Source organism: Anas acuta, chromosome W (genome assembly GCF_963932015.1).
Source record: "Anas acuta chromosome W, bAnaAcu1.1, whole genome shotgun sequence".
NCBI classification, from domain to species: domain Eukaryota; kingdom Metazoa; phylum Chordata; class Aves; order Anseriformes; family Anatidae; genus Anas; species Anas acuta.
This window is the reverse complement of record NC_089016.1, coordinates 20,700,145-20,722,229: the sequence shown is the minus strand read 5'-3', so window position 1 is coordinate 20,722,229 and position 22,085 is coordinate 20,700,145. Positions and strand designations below refer to the sequence as shown.

Sequence of the window (22,085 nt, the reverse complement as noted above, 5' to 3'; positions counted from 1 at the left end):
CAAATTGACTGCTAGGGGAGAAAAAGAAGGTGGTGTAATTCTTAATATTTCCAAATGTAGTGGGTTTACGTGGCAAGGTTTTGGTAGCAGGGAGCCATAGGGGTGGTTTCTGTGAGAAAGATCTAGAAGCCACCCCATGTTTGGGAAGGGCCCCATTGTTTTCCAGATCTGAGCCAATAAGCGATGTTGTTTTGCGCCTCTGTGAGAGCATATTTAAGACAGGGAAAAAAACGCTGCGACACACAGCAGCCGGGAGGGTCAAGGGAGTGAGAAACAGCCTTGCAGGTGCCAAGGTCAGTGTAGAAGGAGGGGGAGAGGTGCTCCAGGCGCCGGAGCAGAAGTCCCCTGCGGCCTGTGGTGAGGACCATGGTGAAGCAGGATGTCCCCCTGCAGCCCATGGAGTACCACGGTGGAGCAGGGTTCCATGCTGCAGCCCGTGGAGGAGACCACGGTGGAGCAGGTGGCCCTGCACTGATGGAGGCTGCCGCCTGTGGAAGACCCCTGCCGGAGCAGATTCCGGGCCGGACCTGTAGCCCGTGGAGAGGAGACCATGCAGGAGCAGGTGACCTGGCAGGAGCTGCTGCCCGTGGGGGAGCCAGGTTGGAGCAGTTTTCTCCTGAGGGATGGACCCCGTGGTACGGACCCATATCTGGAGCAGTTCTGGAAGAGCTGCTGCCTGTGGGAAGCCCACGCTGGATCCAGCGTGGATCCAGTGGAGCAGCTGCGCCGCTCGGGGGGAGGAGGTGGAAGAGGGTGGATGGGGGGGGAAGGTGCTTTTGGTTTCTTTCCTTTGTTTCTCACTTCTCTAGCTTGTTAGTAATGAGCAATAAATCTTACTATCTGTCTTCTTATGCTGAGTCTGTTTTGCCCGTTACAATAATTATTGCGTGATTTTCTCATCCTTATCTCAGTCCTTGAGCCCTTTTCACATATTTTCTCCCCATTCCTCTTTGAGGAGGGGGAGTGAGAGAGCGGCTGTGGTGGAGCTCAGCTGCCCACTCGAGTGGAACCACGACACCAAAAAGATAATCTCCAGGAGACCGGAATGATAACAGTGCAGGGCCCAAGTACCAGACGAAACTGAAGGCCAGCATGTTACAGCACAGCATGATAAAGAAACCAAACACAGTTGTCTTCAACACAGTTTGGCTTCAACACGTTCTCCAATCAGATATAGAGGAAAAAAGAGAACAGAGAATGGACTACATACAACAAAGTCACATAGAAAAATATTAACAGCAAACTGAACATTGTGACTAGCAAGTATATTAGTTGTAAATACTTTAATCAATTCTACTGTTATCTCAACCCTCAAGCCCCATGTTGGGCACCAAAAAGTACTGTAGTTGTTTTACTCGGGTGGGCAGCTGAGCTCCACCACAACTGCTCTCTCACTCCCCCCCCCCCCCTCAAAGAGGAAGGGGGAGAAAATGCAACACAAAGAGCTTGAGGTTTGAGATGAGAATGATTTAATTAAAGGGAAAGGGAATGGGGAGAAAAAAGAAACAAAAGAAACAACAAGGCTGCGCGGAAGCACAGAGAGAAAGGAAAAAAAAGTTATTCTCTACTTCCCATCAACAAGCGATATTCGGCCATGTCCTGGGAAGCAGGGCCTCAAAACGCATAGCGGTTGTTCAGGAGGACAGCCCCCTCCCCCACGAGAGCCCCCCTTTTTATTGCTGAGTGTGACATCAGATGTTATGGAGTATCCCTTTGGTTGGTTGGTGTAGGTCAGCTGCCCTGGCGATGTCCCCTCCCCATCACTTGCCCACCCCCAGCCTGCTGGCTCTTGGGGGCTTGGAAGGAGTCCTGATGCTGTGCCAGCACTATGCAGCAATAGACACAACACTGGAGTGATATCAGTGCTGTTCCAGCTACGAGTGCAGAGCACAGCACTGTGTGGGCTGCTGCAGGGAAAGGTGACTCCATCCCAGACAGACTCAACACAGATAAGGACAGGGAGATCACTCAACAGTTACCATCATGGGCAAAACAGACTCAGCATAGGTGTCGTGGTTTAACCTGGCCGGCAGCTAAACACCACGCAGCCGTTCGCTCACCCTCCCCCCTCCCTCTCTGGGACGGGGGAGAGAAATGGAAAGTGAAGCCCGTGAGTTGAGATAAAGACAGTTTAATAAGACAGGAAAATAATAATAACATAATAATAATAATAATAATAATAATAATAATAATAATAATGCTGCAATGGTGATAATAGGTAAGTAATAATAGTATGTACAAACAAGTGATGCACAATGCAATTGCTCACCACTCGCTGACCGATGCCCAGCCTAACCCCGAGCAGTCCGGCCCCCTCCCCCCGGCTAGCCACCCCTATATATTGTTTAGCATGACGTCAGATGGTATGGAATACCCCTTTGGCTAGTTTGGGTCACCTGTCCTGGATCTGTCCCCTCCCAGCTCTTACTGCACCCCCAGCCTGCCTGTTGGCAGGACAGAGCAAAAGGCTGAGATGTCCTTGGCTTGGTATAAGCACTGCTCTGCAACAATTAAAACATCGGGGTGTTATCAGAACTCTTCTCATCCTAAGCCAAAACACAGCATTCCACGAGCTACTAGGAAGAAAATTAATTCTGTTCTAACTGAAACCAGGACAATAGGGAGATTAATGAAATTTATTACCTATTACTAACAAGCTAGAGCAGTGAGAAACTAAAACAAAACAAACTTAAAATGTCTTCCCCTCATTCACCCTCTGCTATGTCCTCTCTCCAAGCGGCACAGGGGAACGGGGAATGGGAGTTGCAGTCAGTCCATAATGCTTGGTCTCTGCCACTCCTTCATGGTCACTCTCTTCCCCTGCTCCAACATGGGATTCCTCCCACAGGATACAGTCCTTCCTGAACTGATCCTGCATGAGCTTCCCACAGGAACTGCTTCAAATTGGGGTCTGTACCCCGGGGTCCATCCATCAGGAGCAAAGTGCTCCAACCTGGGTCCCACATGGGCCGCAGCCTCCTTCAAGTCAGATCCATCTGCTCCACCGTGGGCTTCTCTATGGGATGCTGTGTGGAAATATGTTCCAACATGGTACAGCATGGGCTGCAGGGGGACAGCCTACTTCACCATGGTCCTCTCCACAGGCTGCAGGGGAATTTATGCTCTGGTGCCTGGAGCACCTCTTCCCCCTCCTTCTTCACTGACCTTGTTGTCTGCAGGTCTGTTTCTCATTCCTCACTTTCCCAGCTGCTGTTGCACAGCAGTTATTTTCCCTTTATTAAATATGCTCTCACATAGGCACAAACAACATCGCTTATTGGCTTGGCTCTGGGCAGCAGTAGGTCCCTTTGGGCTGAAACTGGCCCTTATCAAACATGGGGCAGTTTCTGGAGTCTTCTCACAGAGGCCACCCCTGCGGCCCCCTGCTATCAAAACCTTGCCATGTGTATCCAATACAGTCGCTCTTTGTATGTATTGCCCTCTAGACACTTTACCGTCTTTGTTGTTCTCATAGTGGCTAAGGGACCCCTTTGGATGTTCTCTAATAGTTTTATGACTTATATTCTGACGCCCAAAACTGCACCAGCATAGAGTAGAGTAGAGTAGAGTAGAGTAGAGTAGAGTGGAGTAGAGTAGAGTAGAGTAATGAATAGAATAGAATAGAATAGAATAGAACAGAACAGAACAGAACAGAACAGAACAGAACAGAATAGAATAGAATAGAATAGAATAGAATAGAATAGTTCAGTTGAAAAGGACCTGCAAAGATCATCAAGTCCAACTGCCTGACCTCTTCAGGGCTAACCAAAAGTTAAAGCATATTTTTAAGGGCATTTTCCAAATGCCTCTTGAATACTGACAGACATGGAGCATCAACCATCTCTCTAGGAAGCCTGTTTCAGTGTTTGACCACCCTCTCAGTAAAGATTTTTTTCCTAATGTCCAGTCTGAACCTCCCCTGGCACAGCTTTGTGCCATTCCCGTGGTCCCATCACTGAAGTAGAGATCTGCACCTCCCTTTCCACTTTTCTGCTCAGGAATTTTGTAGCACAGTGAGGTTGCCTCTTAGCCTTCTTTTCTCCAGACTGTATGTGAAATATGTTCATCTGATTCGTGTCAATATGGAACAATGCTAGGGCCACATGATGAAATGTGACCTTCTGTCTTACATACCCTTGTATAACCAGAAGTCTGAGAGAATCAGAGAGGTAAATGTATATAGTTCTTGTATCTTGCAAAAGAATGGTCTAGCAGTTTGTGTCAATAGAGGGTTTGAAGGGTAAACCTTGAAACTCGGGTCTAGGGGATAAGAGAACAAAGAAGTTTCCAAAACTGCTGACTTTTGCATGGGACAATTCTCTGATATCTGGGATAAGAGAACAAAGGGGTTTCAAAATAACTGCTAACTATTGCATGGGGCACTGCACAGGTCTCTGATATCCGGCTAAGAGATGAGCAAATAAGGAGAAGGGGGGAAGATGAAGAACGACTGAAAGGCAAAGCCTGGAAGGAAGACTATGAGCCTTCAGTATGAGAGACCCCCCAGAGGGACCACTGGAGACCAATACGCATGTGTCCGTGGAATGGTTTGGATCCCGGGAAACTAATTATAATAACCCTGCCTTTTCCAAAAAGTGGTGTGGAATATGTATTAGCCTAGGAGCATAAAAGCCAGCCACCTGCTGTAATAGGTGTGCGTCTTGGTGGAGCAGAGACTCCTGGCACACCCAGCGCTGTTTGCTTACCTCTATTAGTTTAATAAATTGTAAAACTTTGATTGCAATCCTATTTGGGACTCAGCCTTTTATTACAATTGGGGGCTCGTCAATGAGGGCTTTGGTTTCTGAATTTTGATTTGATCTAGGATAGGTGCCCCACCATTTGGTGGCTCCTGTTTGAGTCAGGTCAGGACTAACACCATCTTGAACCTGAATAAAGGCAAGCAAAGATTTTTTTTTTTTTTTTTATGAGCTCCCTTGCCGGCTGCAGCACTATATTTTGCCCATAATTCTGTGCGCAAAGATCTGAATGAAGATGACAGAGTTGTAAGTATTTAAGGCGCATACTGTTCAGTTGGGTGGTATTCGGTTGCCTGTGTGTGTAAGAGCGTGACTGAGACGGAACTCAGTTCCAAAGCAAGTGTGGAGGTCTTCTAACCGCGGTTCCAATCTCCCGCAAGGGACTTGGCCGATGAAGGACCGAAGCGATTCCTATAGGATTCATGGGTGGGTGATAGGTCCTAAATCCCCTGCAAGACACTCTTAGTAAGGTAACCAAGGGCTGTGGGAATTGCCATAGTAAAATTCCTAGATGGGTCAGAGAAAATTGAAGACCAGGGACCAGAAGAAAGGGAGCAAATTGCCAGACCTATCACCAGAAAGTCCATTAGGAATAATGATTAGAAATTGGAGAGATAGGGGCCCCAGAAAAGGAAAGAGTAAATTAAATACGGTCCAGTATTGTATGATAGAATGACCAAAAGAACCCTTAAGACCCCATGTATTTTAGCCGATATTTGGGTCCACGGAGAACTGTGTCTGTCAGGCTTTGAACATTCCTGTTAATAGTAGAATACCTGTGGATCCAGAAGAGAGCAAGTATGCTGCACCTGAAACATGGAATTAGAAATCAGAGAGCGATTAAGAATGAATATGTGCTACATTTGCGATGTACTGTGCCTGTGCTGCGCTTAGACCTCTAGATAACAGGAGCCCCTCAGATCCCAAGAACCAGATCGAAACAACCTTATGGCCCAGATTGTGACCAAGGGCTCAGAGAGCATGCACAAAGAGATGAGGTGAAAAGTTCAACCCTGATGAAGACATATTACTTCATACCCACAACCCTCAGAGCCCACCACCACAAGGCACTGCACAAGCGCAGACGAGGAATTTATGTAAATGACCTCTTGTAGCTAATTTTAATACTAAGCGGGGACAGGTTATGCATATGCATAGGTGTACTGGGAAGCTTCATGCATATGTAACTCTTTACTGGATATAACCAAAGCAAGTTGCCACGTTAGGCGTGCATGACTTTGGTGGGACTACCCCCCCCGTGCTGCTCAGCGCTGAATAAACATACCTACTTTACAATCTTACTGATTGTGGAGTCAGCTTTCCGTGAGTCATGTTGGCGAACCAGGCAGGAGACACTCTGCTCGGCTGTGGGATCGGCTGTGGAGCGGACGCCCCTAGGTGCACCCTGAGTATTTTGCTTGGAGGGGACTCCACTCTCAGCTGCTCACCATAGGAGCAGACAAAGACCTCCTGAAGCTGCGGACAAGCAGTATGTTTTACAGTACAGGAAAATCCTGTAAGTCATACGCGTGGCCAGGGCAGCTGGTAAATCGTGCAGAGATGTCTGGCGTGTAGCACAGTCCTCGTAAGGGAAGAGGGTACCCTACAGGCTGACCGATAGAGCGGTCAAGGGGGATTTGCTGACCGATAGAGCAGCCGCTAGTGACCTTGGGAGCAGATCGAGCAAATCCGAGGTTACTGCTGTATCCCGGTTTTGGGAGCCAGGACGGACCTGCTAATGACTGTATAAGAAGCAGGAGAAGGGTAAGCAGGCCTCTCACAATTGTGACAAGGTTACCTGGGTAATATTTTCAGCTGCTGGAGGGATACTAACTGGAGTGTTAATTACTGTATATCTTATTCTTAAATGTCCAGGTATTTTGTGTTGAAAGTGTTTGTGTAAGGGTATGGGTTTGAAACAAAGTGGAATAAGTCACTCCACGAAGAACACAGTCAGAGACAATACTTGTTTGGTTGGTTATCATTCTAAATTATATTCTTGTGGTATGAATGAGATGTGCTAGAGGCCTCTCTGTGTGATTGTGTGATTGTGCTGTGTGAGTGACACGCAACATCACTGTGAAGCGAGTGCGGAGTTCCAATCCGTGGTTCCGTATTCTCCACGAGGGGTGTGGCCGGAGACGAATGAAGCGCATGACAGATCAAAAGGAAGTGCTGTTTTATCCAAGAGTTGACTGGTGGTGACCAATATATGGGCCTGGCAGTGTATCTTGTGATCCTACTGTTACTCTTAAATGCTTTGAGTGTGTGATATATGGCATAATAATTAGTGTCAAGAAAATGGTTGAAATTAATAAAGAAGGGGGAGATGTGGGAGTGTGGCCATGGGGGTCGGCAAGCCCCATGGTTGATGATCAGACTCTTAACGATGAGGCCATCAGGAATGTAAAAGTGTTTAGAGGGAACAAAGAAGGATTCAGGAGATGCCATGCAGTCTTGGGTTGCTTGTTCTCCAGCCACTAAGGCATGGAAGTTTCTGGGTATTTACTGTTGTTATATGCAAAGTTGTTTGACCAATGAAAAGTTGTTTTGAAAAGAACCGCTGTGGGGAGAAGGGTATAAGAGGGGATCCTGTCCTCAAGAAGAAAAAACGGCAACACGATGAAGTTATGTCATTGTTATAAATGAAGTCTCAACTCAATCTGAATTTAGTAATATTCATAAAAGAATATTTATAAAAGGAATAAAAGTTATAAAAGGTATAAAAGCTATAAAAGGTATAAAAAGGCAAGTAAACATTGCTGGGTGTGCGGGGAGTCTACGCTCCACCAACACGCACACACAAACATCAAACATTCTAAATATACAGAACATTGCTTTACATACTAAACGCGAGTATGGCTATACATACGTACAATCAGAAAAGGTAACAAACAATCCTTTATTTTCCATGACTTAACAGTCTCCATTTTCCATTCCTTTTCTTGACTACAAACAAGTCTCCATTTTCCATTCCATTTGAACAATATGTCTCACTTTAAGTTGTCAAGCAACTCGGTCTTCAGGCCTTATGTATCCCGTTCTTCCTGGATCGAAGAAAAGCATATCCATCTCCTTTTCAAGGCCAATAGGCCTGGGTCAAAAGGCACATTCGGGTCAGCAGAGGGCATAACAGCAAAGCTCTTTGATGGCTGTAGCGGTGTGTGGGCCGATGGCGTAGCAGTCGGATCAGTAAAGGAGCCCACAGCTCCCTCACTGTCTGGAAAACGACATGTTTATGACTGTGGCCCCACAAGGCTCTTTAAGGCCTCAGAGACTGCTCGCCAGGTACCGAGCAATCCCACTGCAACCTTGCCATTTTTAGTTGCAGAGTCCCACACCTTGACCTCAGTTTGGTCCCATATTTCAGGCTCATAAACTGTCCAATTGTTAATAAGGAGAATAAGCTGTAAGGTTACCAGGACAGTCTTTGTTTCTAAGGACATATGATTCCCCATAATGCACAACTGCTTACCAGCAAGAGGCAGTTGTGTGCACGGGTCCGCTTCTCTCAGCTCGAGCTTCTCTCCAGCTCCAGTGCGCCTATTTCCAGCGACTTTCAGTACAAGCTTCTCTGAGCAGATTGCTGAGTTTGGCCTATCTTCATGAGGCAATCAAAGTGCCTGTTCCTCTTCACTTCTTTTTCCTGCTTCTTCATTGATGTAACTTCATTGTGCTGCCTTTTTTATCTTGAGGGCAGGCTCCCCTCTTATACCCTTGTCTCTACAGCAGTTCTTTTCAAAACAACTTTTCATTGGTCAAACAACTTTCCATATAACAACAACAGCAAACACCCAGAAACATCCATGCCTTAATGGCTGGAGAACAAGAGAACCAGCTGGAGAACAAGAAACCGGAGACTGCATGGAGTCTCCTGAATCACCCTTCTTTGTTCCCTCTAAACTCTTTTATATTCCTGATGGCCTCATCATTAAGAGTCTAATGTTATCTCAACCATGGGGCTTTCCAACCCCCATGGCCACATTCCCAAATCTCCCCTTTCTTTATTAATATCAACCATTTTCTCGACACGAATTACCACTCCATATATAACACCTGGAATCCTCAAAGAGGTTCCGAATCCCTGGCCGAATCCCTGGAAGCTTCAAATAAGTTCCAAATCCCTGGAACCCTTAAAGAGGTTCCGAATCCCTGGCTGTGCCTGTGTCTAGAGGTGTCTTGCAAGTGGTTAACCCACCCACGAATTCTTAGCTTCAGAACTAAATTCCGTCTCAGTTACACCCTTACATACAGTCACACAACCGAATTCCACCCAACCGAACGGTATCTTCGTTCGGGTCTTTGCATGCAGAATTACGGGTCACAAAAGAAGACCTCTTGGTTTCTTACTTGCCTCTTATGTTCAAAATCTTGTTGGACTCTAGCACTGCTATCGGCAAGGGCCACTCCCTTTACCAGTCACAGATCCAAAGTCCAAGAAGATCATAGAATCATAGAATCATAGAATATCCTGAGTTGGAAGGGACCCTTAAGGATCATCAAGTCCAACTCTTGACACCGCACAGGTCTACCCAAGTTCAGACCATGTGACTAAGTGCACAGTCCAATCTCTTCTTAAATTCAGTCAGGCTCGGTGCAGTGACCACTTCCCTGGGGAGCCTGTTCCAGTGTGCAACCACTCTCTCTGTGAAGAACCCCTTCCTGATGTCAAGCCTAAACTTCCCCTGCCTCAGCTTAACTCCATTCCCGCAGGTCCTGTCGCTGGTGTTAATGGAGAAAAGGTCTCCTGCCTCCCGACACCCCCTTATGAGGAAGTTGTAGACTGCGATGAGGTCTCCCCTTAGCCTCCTCTTCTCCAGGCTGAACAGGCCCAGTGCCCTCAGCCGTTCCTCGTACGTCTTCCCCTCCAGGCCTTTCACCATCTTCGTAGCCCTCCTCTGGACACTCTCCAACAGTTTCATGTCCTTTTTATACTGTGGTGCCCAGAACTGTACACAGTACTCGAGGTGAGGCCGCACCAGCGCAGAGTAGAGTGGGACAATCACCTCCCTTGACCTACTAGCGATGCCGTGCTTGATGCACCCCAGGACACGGTTGGCCCTCCTGGCTGCCAGGGCACACTGCTGGCTCATATTCAACTTGTTGTCTACCACGACCCCCAGATCCCTCTCTTCTAGGCTGCTCTCCAGCGTCTCATCGCCCAGTCTGTACGTGCAGCCAGGGTTTCCCCGTCCCAGGTGCAGGACCCGGCACTTGCTCTTATTGAACTTCATGCGGTTGGCTCACGTCAGGGTCACTGATTTTTTATAAATGAGGTCTCAACTCAATCTGAATTTTGTAATATTTATCTTGCTTTAAGGCTTTTGCTGTTACGCCCCCTGGTGACCTGGACGTGCCTTTTGACCCAGGCCCTATTGGCCTTGAAAAGGAGATGGATATGTTTTTCTTCATTCTGGGAAGAATAGGATACATAAGGCCTGAAGGCTGAGTTGCTTGACAACTTAAAGCAAGACATATTGTTCCCACAACTAGCCCTGGAATTCTCTGGTGTTTGTAATCAGGAAAATGAATGGAAAAAGGAAACTATTAAGTCATGGAAGATAAGGGAGCACTTCAACGAGGATTACCAACTCCAACTATGCTCCCCCAGACATGGACCTTAATAGTGATAGACTTAAAGGATTGTTTGTTCTGATTGTACATATGTATGGACGTACTCGTGTTTAGTATGTAAAAGCAATGTTCTGTATATTTAGAAAGTTTGATGTTCGTGTGTGTGTGTTGGTAGAGCATAGACTCCCTGCGCACCCAGCACTGTTTACTTGCCTTTTATAAATATTACTGGAACTCCACTAGTGACTGGCTGCCAGCCTGATATAACCCTTTGAGCCAGACCTGTCATCTAATTGTTCACCCACTGTATTATGTATTAATCTAGCTGCATGCTAAACATTTTGTGCAGGAGGAAATGAGCTTGGCAAAGGAAGCAAAGAATAACAGGGAGGGATTCATTTCCCTGAACCCGTAGATGGAGGCTGGGGGAGCAAAGTCCCACCCACTGTAAGAGAAGAGCAGGTTCAAGACCACCTGATGAACCTAAACACATACAAGTCTATGGGCCCTGATGACATGCATCCCAGGGTCCTGAAGGAAGTCCCTAGTGACTGGAAAAAGCAAAACATTGCTCCCATTTTTAAAAAGGGTAGAAAGGAGGACCAGGGAAACTACAGACTGGTGAGCCTCACCTCTGTACTATATCAATGACACAGACAGTTGGATCAAGTGAACCCTCAGCAGATTTGCAGATGACACAAAGTTGAGTAGTGTGGTTGATAGAAGAGAAGGAAGGGATGCCAGCTCTACTAACTACTGTGCAGAAATCCTTTTCCCCTCCTCTGAGAAAGGTACATCTCATCAGACACCAGCAGGCCTAGTGATGTGTAGATGTATAGGGTTTACGTGGCAAGGTTTTGGTAGTGGGGGGCTGCAGGGGTGGCCTCTGTGAGAAGAGTCTATGTTTGATAAGGGCCAGTTTCAACCAGCTACAAAGGGACCTGCTGCTGCCCAGAGCCAAGCCAATAAGCAGTTGTTTGTGCCTATGTGAGCTCATATTTAAGAAAGGGAAAAAAAATGTTGTGCAACAGCAGCTGGGAGAGTAAGGAGTGGGAAACAGCCCTGCAGACAACAAGGTCAGTGAACAAGGAGGGAGAGGAGGTACAGCCCATGGTGTACCATGGTGGAACAGATTTCCACGCTGCAGCCCATGGAGAGCCCCTGCTGGAGCAGACTCCAGTCTGGACCTGTAGCCCGTGGAGAGGAGCCCATGATGGAGCAGGTGATCTTTTAGGAGCTGTTGCCTGTGGGGGACCCATGTTGGAGTAGTTTGGTCCTAACGGATGGAGCCTGCGGTACGGACCGGTATTTGGAGCAGTTCTTGAAGAGCTCCTTCCTGGGGGAAACCCACGTAAGACCAGTTTGGGAAAGACTGCATCCTGTGGGAGAGGCTCCATCCTGGAGCAGGGGAAGAGAGTGACCGTGAAGGAGCAGTAGAGACTAAGTGTTATGAACTGACCACAACCCCCATTCCCTGCTCTGCTCAGGGGGAGGACATAGAAGAGGGTAGATGGGGGGAAAGTGTTTTTAGTTTTTTTTTTTTTCCTTGTCTCTCCATGCTCTAGCTTGTTAGCAATAGGTAATAAATTTAATTAATCTTCCTATGCTGAGTCTGTTTTGTCCATGATGATAATTGTTGAATGATCTCCCTGTCCTTATCCCAACCCTTGAGCCCTTTGTATCGTATTTTCTCCCGCTTTCCCTTTGAGGAAGGGGAGTGAGAGAGTGGTTGTGGTGCAGCTCAGCTGCCCAGATAAGTAAAACCACCACAGTAGACCATTCCACGGTCAAGAAACTGGTGTCAATTCTGCCATTGACACCAGCCTTGGAGCCACGTATTGATCCCTTTTTCTTTATCAATTTCCTTTCAATATTGTGCCCTTGTATTCTAAGGATAGAGGAAAGTAAGCGTTGATTTGTTGCTTCTATACATGTGCATACATTTACAGAACTGTTTTTTTTTTTTTTTTTCTAGGATCCTTCTGTTACACAAGTGACAAGAAATGTTCTTCCAGGACTAGATGAGTACAATCCATTCTCTGATTCAAGAATAGTAAGCACATTTATTTCTTAAGTATGCTGTTAATCTTTTTAGGTGTGGGGTATTGTTTTCAGAGGTTGGGACTGATGTTGTAAAATACGTGAAGGGTTAGCTAATAAGGCTAGATAATCCCATAAAGTATTTGGAGGATTCAGTGGGTAGGTTGACTTAAGTGGCTCCCTGAAAGGGGCAGGGGGAGCAAAACAGAACTGAATTTTTCACCTGTTCAGTAAGACTTCTGGTAGTCTGTTCTTTACACTTTTTTAATTTTTCTATTCTTTAAAGCATGTTAATGTGGCATACTTCCTCAGTGTCTTGCTTTTGACTTCAATTTCACTTTGGAATGTGCTGTTCAGAGTAACAAAAACATTGAATTCAAGTAACAGTCCACAGGCTATGAATACTTGTGGTGTACTAAAAGGAATAATTTGTCTGAGAAACACAGTCAGGTTTTGCCTCTGTTTTGTGTCGTTTTAATTTACATTGTGCTCATTTGAGTTAAAAAATACAGGGAATACAATAGGAAATAGCTGCTGTAACAGCATTTCTCAGTGGTTACTTTTAATATTGAAGATCTTGTACAATATCTGCAAAATGTATGGATGATTACTGTTTGTCAGTATAATTTATAAACATTCAAATAGTATATTTTTCAAACGTAGGCTTATATTGGGGTATTCCATACCATCTGACGTCATGCTGAACAATATATAGGGGTGGCTAGCCGGGGTGGGGGGACCAGCTACTCAGGGATAGGCTGGGCATTGTGCATCACTTGTTTGTACACATTATTATTATTATTATTAGTATCATTATTATTATTATTATTATTATTATTATTATTATTATCATTATCATTATCATTATCATTATCATTATCATTATCCTTTATTTTCTGTCCTAATAAACTGTTTTTATCTCAACCCAGAGGCTTTCATTTCTTTCTAATTCTCTGTCTCATCATAGAGAGGGAGGGGGGAGGGTGAGCGAACGGCTGTGTGATGCTTAGCTGCCAGCTGGGTTAAACCACAACAGTCCTTTTGGTGCCCAACGTGGGGCGCGAAGGGTTTTGATAATGACAGATCTGACCAGAGTGTGTAAAACCAAAATTGGTATAAGTATTCGATTTGCTTAATAGTTGCTAGTCACAGTGTTGATTGCTTTGATCTCAGGTCTGCTGTGCCTGTTTTCCAAATTGAGTTATATGGAATATTACTTACTGTATGTGCTCCCTGTCATGCTGCTTATCCTTTCCAGGTGCTGGTTGAAGATTATTATTTTACTGTGCGGTGTAACACTGGCTTATGATATGATAAAATTGCTGGTCATGAGACTAACCTGGTATTTGTACTCAGCACTGTCATCGACTCTGTACTTCAGAAACCGTATCTCAGAAACTGTTAACAATTACACCTTTTACCCTTTTTTCTTGAGGGAGACAATCTATGGAGGGGACGAGGGAGATATTTTTTCCCACTTGTTCACTCTCCCTTTTTCCTTCACCCCCCTCTTCTCCTCCGGGCTAGTTACGATAGTTCTTCAAGATTTCGAATATCCTTGGGATGTTCACACCAGCATGTTGTTATTGTTATGTCTCCTGAATGTGCTTCAGGTTTTGTTTAAGATCAAACAACTACTTAGGAATGCCATCCAGAGATCTGTCCTGAGGCAGGACAGTTGTGAGTGGCAGGGAGCGTGGGAGGATATGGGCAGGTTTCTAGAGCAGTGGACACCTCCAGTGCTTTGGAAATTCACCCCTGAACAACTGCAAAATCCTAAAAAACTGGTAGAATGCTTGAAAAAGGGGTGTCATCACTCTGGCAATACCAGAGATACACAAATCACTGCAATGTCCTGGGGTCTGGCCTATGCCTATCGAGCTGCAATCGATGCCACTATAACCCTAGTGACAGACCCTGCGGCCACTCCAAGTCTTATGACAGGCCCAATGTTCACTCTAACCCCTGCAGCCACTCCAGCCACTGCAGTCACTCCAACCCTTGTGTCGGGCCCATCGGTCGTTCCAACCCCTGTGAGGGGCCCTGCGGCTGTTCCAACCCCTGTGACAGGCCTTTCGGCTGGGTCAGGGAAGTAGACTTTAGCAGTGCAAGTTGCCCCTGTAACCAAGATGAAACAATGGATGAGGAAGTCAGGTCGTTTAGAAAGAAAAGGAACTCCTACTCAGACTGGGGAAGAAAAAGATGATGAGATAGGCTATTCTGCAGGGGCTGGGCAATAACAGAAACGAGAAGAGGAAGATATCATAAGATCATCAATAACTATTTGAGGCCTATCCCAGTGTGAGCTATGAGTTATACAAAAGGATTTTGGTTGTTGTCCAGGTGAGCACCTTTCTCCTGACTGCTCCGGTGCTGGGATACCGAAGTGAATAGTCTAGAATTAGAGGGCAGGGAAGCCAGGCATTTGGGATCCCTTTCTAGGGACACAGACATTGACAAAGCAATTGGAAATGGAGCACAAATCTTCACCCTCTGGAGGCGTTTCCTGTCAGACGTGAAGGAAAGGTATCCCTTCAAGGAAGATCTTGGATGTCATCAGGAAAATGGACCACCATGGAGAAGGGAATCCAGTACTTGAGGGAATTAGCCATGTTGGAGGTGATTTATGATGACCTAGACAACAAACAGCTATCTAAAGATCCGAATGAAGTCAAGTGTACATGACCCATGTGGTGGATGCTTGTATGGAGTGAACCATCATCATATGCCAGCTCATTGGCAGTAATGGACTCGAAAGACCATGAGGAACCCACAGCGGATGAACTGGCTAAACAACTCCAGCAGTACAAAGAAAGTCTCTCCTTTTCACTACAGACCTGCGTCTTGGTTGTGGAAAATCTCTTTCAAGAGTTACAACAACTAAAAGAAAATACTTTGGAGAAACTTTCTGAAATTTCAAACCAACTTAGAGAAAATTTATCTTCCTCCCCACCTTTACGAACCAGTCTCTCAGCTATTAGGATTAAGTGTCCTTCTGGTCAAGGAAGACGATATAGTGGGTACACACCCCGTGCCACCCTGTGGTTTTACTTACGAGACCATGGAGAGGACATGAGAAAATGGGATGGAAAATCTACCGCGACCCTAGAGGCACGTGAGGTTTTTTTTTTTTGCACGTGAGTTGCAAAAGAAAACAATTGGGAAAAAGGGATTCTCTGAAAAGTTTGCTGCTCCAACTTCCAGCAGACAGTCCTTCAAACACAGAAACGAAGAAAATTCTGACCAGGATTAGGGGGGCCCTGCCTCCAGCCAGGGGGAGGAAAGGGACAATCGAGTTTATTGGACTGTGTGGATTCGATGGCCTGGCATGTCAGACGCACAGAAGTATAAGGCTCTAATAGACACCGGTGCACAATGTACTCTAATGCCATCGAGCTATAAAGGGCCAGAGCCCATCTATATTTGTGGAGTGACAGGGGGATCTCAGCAGTTGACTGTATTGGAGGCTGAAGTGAGTCTGACTGGGAATGAGTGGGAAAAGCACCGCATTGTGACTGGCCCGGATGCTCCATGTATCCTTGGCATAGACTTAGAAGAGGATATTTCAAGGACGCAAAAGGGTTCTGGTGGGCTTTTGGCATACATGTAGCTTCCTTAGAGACAGAGGGCATTAAACAATTATCTACCTTGCCTGGTCTCTCAGAGGACCCTTCTGTTGTGGGGTTGCTGAGGGTCGAAGAACAGCAAGAGCCAATCGCTACAGCAACTGTGCACCGATGAAAATACTACACCAACCGAGACTCCCTGATTCCCATCCATAAGCTAATTTGTCAATTGGAGATCCGAGGAGTGATCAGCAAGACTCATCCGCCTTTTAATAGTCCCATATGGCCAGTGCGAAAGTTTAAGGGTGAGTGGAGACTAACAGTTCACTATCGTGGCCTGAACAAAGTCATGCCACTGTTGAGTACTGCCATGCTGGACATGCTAGAACTCCACTATGAACTGGAATCGAAAGCAGCCAAGTGGTACGCCACAACTGATATTGCTAATGGATTTTTATACATCTCTTTAGCAGCAGAGTGCAGGCCAGTTTGCTTTTACTTGGAGGAGTGTCCAGTACACTGGGAATCAACTGCCCCAGGGGTGGAAAAACAGCCCTACCATTTGCCATGGACTGATCCAGTCTGCGCTGGAACAGAGAGGACACTCCTGAACACCTGCAGTATATCAGTGACATTGTAGTGTGGGGTGACACAGCAGAGAAAGTTTTTGTGAAAGGGAAGAAAATAGCCTAAATCCTTTTGAAGGCTGGTTTTGCCATTAAATTAAGATATGGTCAAAGGACTTTCACAGGAGATCCGGTTTTTATGAATAAAATGGCAAGATGGATGTCATCAAATCCGAATGGATGTGATCAACAAAATAACAGCTATGTCTCCACCAACTAGCAAAAAAGGAAACACAAACTTTCTTAAGTTCCATGGGGTTCTGGAGAATGCACATTGCAAATTACAGTCTGATTTTAAGCTGGCTCTACCAAGTAACCTGTAAGAAGAATGATTTCGAATGGAGACCCGAGGAACGATAAGATTTTGAACAAATTAAAGGGGAGATAGTTCATGCAGTAGCCCTTGGGCCAGTCCGAACAGGACCAGATGTAAATAATGTTCTCTACACCGCAGCCGGGGAGAATGGCCCCACCTGGAGCCTCTGGCAGAAAGAACCTGGGGAAACTCGAGGTCGGCCCCTGGGGTTTTGGAGTCGGGGATACAGAGGATCCGAGGCCCGCTATACTCCAACTGAAAAAGAGATATTGGCAGCATATGAAGGAGTTCGATCTGCTTCGGAAGCGGTCGGTACTGAAGCACAGCTTCTCCTGGCACCCCGACTGCCAGTACTAGGCTGGATGTTCAAAGGAAGGGTCCCCTCTACACATCATGCAACTGATGCTACGTGGAGCAAGTGGGTTGCACTGATTACTCAGCGGGCTCAAATAGGAAACCCCAGTCACCCAAGAATCTTGGAAGTGATTATGGACTGGCCAGAAGGCAAATATTTTGGGATATCATCAGAGGAGGAGGTGGGTCATGCTGAAGAAGCTCCACTGCACAACAAGCTACCAGAAAATGAGAAGCATTATGCCCTGTTCACTGATGGGTCCTGTCGTATTGTGGGGAAGCATCGGAGATGGAAGGCTGCTGTATGGAGTCCTACGCGACGAGTTGCAGAAGCTGCTGAGGGAGAAGGTGAATCGAGTCAGTTTGCAGAAGTGAAGGCCATTCAGCTGGCTTTAGACATTGCTGAACGAGAAAAATGGCCAGTTCTCTATCTCTACACCGATTCATGGATGGTAGCAAATGCCCTGTGAGGATGGTTACAGCAATGGAAGCAAAACAACTGGCAGCGCAGGGGCAAACCCATCTGGGCTGCTGCATTGTGGCAAGATATTGCTGCTCGGGTAGAGAACCTGGCTGTGAAAGTATGCCACGTAGATGCTCATGTGCCCAAGAATCGGGCTACTGAAGAACATCAAAACAACCAGCAGGTGGATCAGGTTGCTAAGATTGAAGTAGCTCAGGTGGACCTGCACTGGCAATATAAAGGTGAATTATCTGTAGCTCGATGGGCCCATGACACCTCAGGCCATCAAGACAGGGATGCAACATAAAGATGGGCGCGTGATCGAGGGGTGGACCGTACCATGGATGCCATAGCACAGGTTATTCATGACTGTGAAACGTGCTACAAACAAGCAAGCCAAGTGGTTAAAGCCTCTTTGGTATGGAGGACGATGGCTGCGAGGGGGTGGGGGGTGGGGTCGTTCTTCTGCTCCCTGTCCCAGACTTACAGTTCAGGAGGCTGAGTACCCCGTGGATAACTGGTTGTCGTAGTTTCAGTTAGGACAGAGTTAATTTTCTTCCTAGTAGCTGGTAGAATGCTATGTTTTGGCTTAGGATGAGAAGAGTGCTGATAACACGCCGATGTTTTAATTGTTGCAGAGCAGTGCTTACACGAAGCCAAGGACGTCTCAGCTTCTTGCTCTGTCCTGCCAATGGGCAGGCTGGGGGTGTAGCAAGAGCTGGGAGGGGACAGACCCTGGACAGCTGACCCAAACTGGCCAAAGGGGTATTCCATACCATCTGACATCATGCTAAACAATATATAGGGGTGGCTAGCCGGGGGAGGGGGGCCAGACTGTTCAGGGTTAGGCTGGGCATCGGTCAGCGGGTGGTGAGCAATTGTATTCTGGATCGCTTGTTTTGTACACATTATTATTAATAGTACTATAATAATAATAGTAATAATAATAATTATTATTATTATTTTCCTGTCTTAATAAACTGTCTTTATCTCAACTCACGGGCTTCACTTTCCCATTTCTCTCCCCCATCCCAGAGAGGGAGGGGGGAGGGTGAGTGAATGGCTGTGTGGTGTTTAGCTGCCGGCCAGGTTAAACCATGACACTGGTCTGGCTAGTAAAGACAGATATAAAGAAGGCATTAAAATCTCAGCCTTTTCCTCAGTAGTCCTGTTTCATTGGCTCATTTTACGGGACACAGGGACAGCCTGCTCCCGCAATTTTAAGTCTTCCTTCGTGAAGAGCGTACAGGCTTCCTGCCCTTCAGGACTGACTCCCAAGGGACCCTCCCTACCAGTGTTCTGAACAGTTCAAAGTCTGAAGCCTCTCTGGTACGGTGGACAATGGCTGAAATATAAATATGGGGAGGCTTGGCAGATTGAGTATACTCACACTCTCTCAAACCCGCAATGGCAAGTGCCACGTACTTCCAATGGTGGAAGCAACCACCAGATGGCTGGAAACATATCCTGTGCCCCATGTCACCGCCCGGAACACTATCCTGGGCCTTGAAAAGCAAGTCTTATGTCGACAGGGCACCGCAGAAAGAATTGAATCAGACAAATGGGACCCATTTCTGAAAAAAACTTACAGACACTTGGGCCAAAGAACATGGTATTGAGTGTGTATATCACATCCCCTATCATGCACCAGCCTGTGGGAAAATCAAGCAATATAATGGACTGTTAAAGACTACACTGAAGGAGTGTGTGTTGGGACATTCAAACATTGGGATACACATTTGGCAAAGGCCACCTGGTTAGTCAATGCTAGGGGATCTGTCAACCAAACTAGTCCTGCCCAATCAAATCTTTTACCTACTATAGAAAGGGATTAAGATCCTGTAGTACACAGAAAGAACATGCTGGGGAAGACAGTTTGGGTTATTACTGCCTCAGACAAAGGCAAATCCATCCATGGGATTGCTTTAGCTCAAGGACTTTAGTACATTTAGTGGGTAAAGCGGAAGGAAAGGAAAGTCCAATGTGTACCTCAAGGAGATTTGATTTTTGGTGGGAATTGTCTGTGATTTGAGTTTTATCATGTAATTGCTATAGAATACTGTATGTCATCACTACTACTGTTGCTATATATTGCCATATAAATGGTATTACTGTAAGAATGACCCAGATTAATAAAAAATGAATTTTGACAGAACCGGGCAAGTGCAGTGGTGATGGAACTGTAGCTGGCTTCAGCATGCAACAATCCAACACCACACACAATCTCTCCTGCCCTGAAGGACTGCGATGACATATGTAACCCAAAGTCATATACTAAATAAACTCAACAGACTTTTTAGAGGGATGGCCCATAGACTAAGGGAATGGTATCTGTGTTTATATATCAAAGACAGGAAAGGTGGTGGATATTAATTGGCATGTATTGGAAAGCATGGGACCTGAGCATGATGTAGAGGGTATGGTATAAGGGGTGGATATTGTCCTGGTTTCAGCTGGGACAGAGTTAATTTTCTTCCTAGTAGCTGGTGTGGTGCTGTGTTTTGGATTTAGGATGAGAAGAATGCTGATAACACAGTGATGTTTTAATTGTTGCTAAGGTGTGCTACACTGAGTCGAGGACTTTTCAGTTTTTCTCCCTCTCAGCAAGGAGACTGAGTGCACAAGAAGCTGGGAGGGGACAGAATCAGGACAGCTGACCCAAACTGGCCAAAAGGATATTACATACCATATGACATCATGCTGAACAATAAAAAGGAGGAGAGTTGGCTAGGGGGGAGAGTGCTGTTCAGGGTATGACTGGGCATTGGTCAGCATGTGGTCAGCAATTGTACTGTACATCACTTGTTTTGTATGATGTATATTCTTTTATCATGATGATTATTATTTTCCCTTCATTTTCTATGCTATTAAACTGTCTTTATCTCAACACATGAGTTTTTAACCTTTTTTTTTTTTTTTTGATTCTGTCCCTCATCCCGCAGTGGGGGGAGTGAGTGAATGGCTGCATGGTGCTTAGCTGCCTTCTGGGTTAAACCATGACATACTTTCCACAGATTGAACTGGCCATGTGACCATCCAGCTTCACCCACTTCTTTCCCGGACTTTTCGCAAGACTGGTTGCCTGTTTTCCAGTGCCTCCACACACAGAGCACGCAGAACCCGAGAGTGTCGTGGCTCAGAAACCCTGTCAGACACCCCCTGGGACCTCAGGAGCCTCACACTCTTCTCAGCACCCAGCAACCAACTGCTGCTGCTGCTGCCTTCTCTGCTGTTCTTAATCTATAGGAGGTAGTTTATAATACTTGTGGCTGTTGTACATGGAATTATGATCTTTGAGTAACAGCCTGGAAAAATAAACACATTAAAACAATATTCAACTCCCACCATTAAGGACGGATTGGAAAACTTATACTTCATTCCCCAGTATACACACTATGAAGGTAAGTCATTATGAAAACACAGTAGTGTACAAAAACATGCATGGTTCTTTCAGTGCTTAATAAAGAAATGCTACTATATTACAATAACTGTCTCTATCCTGTGAGGACAATGGCAGGAATACAACGTCTATTGGGATTTCATTCTTAATATAGCAGAAATCCTAGAGTGATAATCAACAAACATTTATACGTGAGAAGAATACAGAAATGCTGTCTGGATGTGCACTGATGGGATCAGGAAAGCCAAGGAACTGACAGAAGTAAACTTGGCGGGGGATGCAAAGAATAACAAGAAGGGGTTCTACAGGTACATTGTCCACAAAAGAAAGACTAAGGAGAGCGTACCGTGTCTGACAAATGAAGACAGAGAACTGGTAACAACAGATGTGGAGAAGGCAGAGGTACTTAAAAACTTCTTTGCTTCGGTCTTCACTAATCTTCAGGCTTCCCACATCTCTCGAGTCCTTGAACCTCTAGGCAGGGGCTGGGGGAGCATAGTCCCTCCCACTGTAAGTGAAGAGCAAGTTTGGGACCTCCTGACGCAACTTAACAACTACAACTTTTTTTTTCTCCTTTCTTGTGTTTTCAGAACTTGTGATCTTTGTTTTACTGTTCTCACACTGCTCATCCTGTTTTTCTCAAGCTTCTACCTTATTTTGGAACAGTGAGGCCTTCTACTGTCCACTTAACTACTTAGCATTTCTCCTTGTTATGACTACACAGCTACCTTTGAATACAGAAAATTAGTTCTCTACAGCAAAAACACAACTTACTTTCTCACACACGCATTCCAGGAACCTCCTAGACTGCTTCCTCTGGGCTGTATTGCATTTCCCTGAACCCATAGATGGAGGCTGGGGGAGCAAAGTCCCACCCACTGTAAGTGAAGAGCAGGTTCAAGACCACCTAAACTAAACAGGTGTAAGTCTATGGGCTCTGATGACATGCATCCCAGGGTCCTGAGGTAATTGACTGATGTAGTTGC

At 45.9% G+C, this 22,085-nt stretch overlaps 1 protein-coding gene and 1 long non-coding RNA gene across 16 annotated transcripts in view; one reads left to right on the top strand and one right to left on the bottom strand.

Annotated features, from left to right (window-relative positions):
* The window catches only part of LOC137847029 (secretory carrier-associated membrane protein 1-like), a 128,492-nt gene that overhangs the window by 52,599 nt on the left and 53,808 nt on the right, over positions 1-22,085 (top strand). For 6 of the 15 annotated variants that reach the window (XM_068665295.1, XM_068665293.1, XM_068665282.1 and 3 more), the window contains one exon: positions 12,310-12,387. The exons of 2 other annotated variants lie outside the window; for them this stretch is intronic. Coding sequence is in view for 11 of the 13 variants with exons in the window: in XM_068665282.1 (XP_068521383.1) it covers positions 12,310-12,387 (78 nt within the window). In the remaining 2 variants the exon portion in view is untranslated. Of the gene's footprint in view, positions 1-10,080; positions 11,557-12,309; positions 12,388-20,713; positions 21,101-22,085 lie in introns of all 15 variants that reach the window. 7 more of the 15 variants (XM_068665291.1, XM_068665290.1, XM_068665289.1 and 4 more) reach the window with 2 other exon arrangements.
* The window catches only part of LOC137847063 (uncharacterized), an 83,725-nt gene that overhangs the window by 14,174 nt on the left and 47,466 nt on the right, over positions 1-22,085 (bottom strand). The window lies entirely within an intron of this gene.